The 4,375-nt window shown below is 50.1% G+C and overlaps 1 protein-coding gene across 1 annotated transcript in view; it reads left to right on the top strand.

Moving 5' to 3' along the window:
* Nucleotides 1-6: 6 nt before the first annotated feature.
* Nucleotides 7-4,375, top strand: part of RBP4 (retinol binding protein 4) — a gene marked incomplete at its 5' end in the record, with an annotated part of 10,844 nt that continues 6,475 nt past the window's right edge. Inside the window, 3 exons of the mRNA XM_025210864.1 lie at nucleotides 7-75; nucleotides 1,304-1,440; nucleotides 1,609-1,715. Of these exons, the coding sequence (XP_025066649.1) occupies nucleotides 7-75; nucleotides 1,304-1,440; nucleotides 1,609-1,715 (313 nt within the window). The remainder of the gene's footprint in view (nucleotides 76-1,303; nucleotides 1,441-1,608; nucleotides 1,716-4,375) is intronic.

The raw sequence follows: 4,375 nt of genomic DNA, 5'->3' as shown, positions 1-4,375 counted from the left end.
CCGGGCGGGGGCCGAGCCGAGCGGGACTGCAGAGTGAGCGGCTTCAGGGTCCAGGACAACTTCGACAAGGCTCGCGTAGGTGCTGCCCGCCCGCCCTGCTCCTGCCCGCTCCGGCCTCCCGAGCTTCCAGCCGCCCGCGGCTCCCCTGCGGGGCCTTCCGAGCTAGACCCAGGCTGTCAGACCTAACCTAAGTCGGACACTTCTGCTGTACCCACGCGTCTGGATCCAGGCTCTGGGGTGGTGCAAAAAACCTGCTTGGGCCTTGGGCTCTTCGCACCTTTGGGCTCCAAACAGTAAACTCTAAGCAGCAGAGGAGGGAGTGTGACTGCCCCAGGGATCTGTTGGAAGGAAAAGGACCTCATGCGTCGTAGGCTGATAGCACTAGAGGAAGTGAAAAATTCCAGCTGCTCTCAGTTCATCAAAATCTCTAGACCCGGCTGCAAACTGGCCTATGAAAACCCAGACTCATCAGTGGGTCTTTTAGGATCCTTCTAGTATTAAATATCAGAGTAAACGCTTTTATTAGTTAAGGGGAGAAATAAAGTTGTTCCTGTTTCATCATTACAAAAGACTGGCTTGCAACTAACTGAATCTAGGAAGAGCCAGATGGCAGATCCAGGTTTTTGTGGTGCCTGTGCTCCAGGGTGCGTTGATGTTTTTGTACTGTAGGAGCAGCTGGACTTGTTCTCTGTTTCAAGGGTACAGTTGAACACAAAGGGTATAAACAGATGTTATCTTTGGAGCAGGATCATCTGTGGTGGGATGTGTCCCGGCACAGTTGTTCCGCTTCATTCGTGTTTACAGACATTGTCTGGGGCCATTTCATTAGTTTTTACAGACATTATTTGGGGCCATTATGCTGCTGTGTTGGGTCCCCGCTTCAGTCAGGGTTCCCTCGCTTGCAGACCTGTGCCTATGTTGAAGCCTGGCAGTATGATACACATGCCCTGAGTTGGGGGGAGGCAGCCTGATGCAGGCACCATGGGAATCCCCTGAAGGGGAATTGCTGGGTGTGCTTAATAAGCAAATAGGTGTCCTCCCCTATAAGGCATCACAGACTAGAACTACCGTCAGTCATAACAGCATATTTGGGCACCAAGTGCCCAAATATGCAAGGGGCTAGGATGTCTGCTTGCTTGTAACTTGTGACTGTAATTTTTTTGTTTATTGTGGACAATAGCTGTGTGCAACCCTTAGGGTAAAAGATCAGAAGGGTTCATCCTGCATAATCCACATAAATCCATTTTTTACCTGCTTCCCATGCTCACCAAGCCTCACCAGAACCTCTCTCTTTTCCCTGTAGTACAGCGGCATCTGGTACGCCATGGCCAAGAAAGACCCTGAAGGGCTGTTTCTGCAAGATAATGTGGTAGCCGAGTTTTCTGTAGATGAGTACGGGCAGATGAGCGCGACTGCAAAGGGCAGAGTCCGACTTTTCAAGTCAGTTCCCTAGCATCCTCCCTTTTCTTTCTCTTCTATCTCTCTATCTCCCTGTGCTTCTGGTTTGCTCTCATTTCTGCTCCTACTCCTGAGACCATGTGTTCATGGAACCCAAGTCTAGGTTGTCACATTTGAATTGATCATATTTTTGTTTCTTCCTGGCTGCAGTAACTGGGACATATGTGCTGACATGATTGGTTCTTTCACTGACACTGAAGATCCTGCCAAATTCAAGATGAAATACTGGGGAGTGGCCGCATACCTCCAGAGGGGAAGTGAGTATTCACTTGAGGCATGTTTTTACTATAGAAGACCCAGAACTGCTTAACAGACCTTGTTACTTTGTTTCCACACTAAGGAAAAGGTTTGTTTGCTTCTCTGTCTTTTACTAGATGGTAACAATCAGATGGTGAAATCCTAGGGTAGAAAAGGCATGTGTTAGTTGACTGAAGCTTTTTTTCTGAGTGAAAGCAAGACTTTGTTCACCAAACATAATTTATTTTCCTTCTTTATCTAGTAATGTTAAGGCACAGACAGAAGTGACAAATTTTGCTCAATCTGGCCCCAGAAAGTGGTCTACATCCATGACCTAACATGAGTGCATGGCTGCAGAGCACTTTAAAAGGGCCTGATCCTGCAATAATCTGAACCAAAGCGGAGCACCTTAAGTAATCTGTGTCTGTGCACACTGGGAGCAGGCCTGGACTGCGTCAGCCCAGGCCTGCTCCCGGTGCTGTTTTCAGAATGGGAGGTGGGGAAGGGAGCAGAGGGAGCTCATTCTGAGGGATGCCCAGCCAGCACTAGACAGGCACACCCCTGATTTGGGGGGGGCTCCAGTCCACCCCTCAAACCACTGCAAACCCTAAAATGGACCTTCCTCACTTGCCTTCTCCCCCTGCCATGCTGACACCACTGGTGGCTGGGAGAGGTGGGACAGAGCTAGGGGAAGAGGCTGCAGAGATGCAGCTTCTCTCTCTGGATCAGCTTAAAAAAGCTAACATCTGTTGGGTCAGGAGGATTGGTCTAACTCATGGTGCTTTCTATAAAGCGTAATGAGTTAGACTGGGGAGCTGCATTTCTGTTTGTGCCTTTAGACTAGGGTTGCTATGGGCCAGATTCAGATGTAGATTAGGCTCTTAAATGGGAGTTAAGCAGAATTTAGGATTTTGAGTCACAAAGTGATCCAGATCAACTCCACTGCAGCAGCAGCAAAACCACTTAGGCACCTAAATTTACTTGGAAAACTCCCTAGATACCGAACCTTGGATGTTTGTGAAGTTCAGAAGCAATCTATCTTGAGCTTCTGGGCACCTTGTGTCTGCCTAAACACTGCTCCAGTCTCATTCAGAGCTAGCGAGGTACCAAAACCCTACAGAAATCCCACAGAGGCTTGATCTAGGTACATACAGAGCACCTAACTCACATTGGCAACACTGAGTTTGGTATAAAGCAGAGTAGCTGTGGTGACTCTTACTCAAAAACATGGCAGGGTGATAGTGGCCACCTTTTGCATAGTAGCTTTATGGGTAGGGCAATCACTCAGGAAGTAGGTTCTCAGTGCTTGGGTTCTAAGCCTTCTTGAGTCTGAAGAGATTCAACCCTGTATCTCCCATGTCCAGGGGTGGATCCAGACTCCACCCCCGCCCCCCAAGATTAGACCATGCTGCAGGAGCTTCTGGGGGCTTCTTTAAAGCTCCCAAAGCATGTAAGGATTTCCCACCTTCCCCATTGTGCTCACAAGAGTGTCCCTTCCCCTGTCCATTCCCCCCACTTGTCACTGCTGTTTTCCCTGTAGTCCCAGGGTTGGGGAATGCTTCAAAACTGCTCCTTTCTGTTCTAGCTGCATGGGAGTTGGGAATAGCAGCAGCAGCAGGGAATAGGTGGTAGGGTGGGTTCCCCCTCCCCATGCCAGCTCCCAGGGGACTGGGAAGGATGGGATAATCCACTACCCACCCACTGCAGCTGCTGTTCCTGGTGTTGCTGTTCCCAGCTGAGCCCAGCCCCCAGGCTGCCTGGTTGGAGTGGGCCAGCATGGCTTTGAAGTCCAGGCGATAGGCTGTCCAGGTGATAGGCTGTCCTTATCGGCTGGACAGCAGAGAAAGTGGCAGTGGTAGGTGGAGAGCAGGGGAGGGGAGGGGGATGTGGCTTTGAGCATGGAGGGGAGGGGAAGAGAATTCTCTACTGCTTTGGGAACTTAATTCAGGAGGCTTCCACAGTGCAGTCTGCCTGTACCAGTGGATTGTGGGGGGCAGAGTGGCTGCTGGTAGTGGGGATGCAGCCACCCCTGCAGCATGAGTGACTGCTCCCTCACCCCCCTTTGCCAGTCCTGGATCTGCCCTTGCCTGTGTCCCACATAAGTGCCTTAATTACAAAGGCATAGATGTGGCTAGGTGGGGACACTTTCCAACCTTCATGTTGAAACTGGGTCACTGAGTCAGGAATGAAAGTCAGAGGGTCAGATGGAGAACAAATGAGTCCACTGATGAAGATACTCCCCTGGAAAGGTAAGTTGTGGGTTCTGGTTCTTGCTGTCATGCTCAGGATTTAGTAGCAACACATTTCTTCCAGTGTAGTGTGCATTCATACCAGTGTAAATGTGGATCAGATACACAATGTACAGTTATATACTGGTGTCAGTTACTCCACTCCAGAGTAAGTTAAGGAGGAAAGTTAGGAGTAATGGTATACAGTATTTATTCCAATCCAAGATATGGTTTTTGCCCCCAGTCAACACGAGAGAGAACCCAACCTTAGATTCAAGTACCAGCTCAGAACAGGCAGCAGCTCAGCAATGGCTTTAGCCCTAGCCCAGAGCCAGTCAGGACTGAGCTGCTGCCTACCTCAGGCTGCATGGGCTTGTGTGGTGGGGGAGGGGGCTCTCAGCAAGGGGAACATGGGGGAGATGATGTGGTGGGGGTGGGAGATGCACAGGAGA

Source organism: Alligator sinensis, unplaced genomic scaffold (genome assembly GCF_000455745.1).
Source record: "Alligator sinensis unplaced genomic scaffold, ASM45574v1 scaffold472_2, whole genome shotgun sequence".
NCBI lineage: Eukaryota > Metazoa > Chordata > Crocodylia > Alligatoridae > Alligator > Alligator sinensis.
This window is presented reverse-complemented; position numbering and strand designations above follow the sequence as displayed.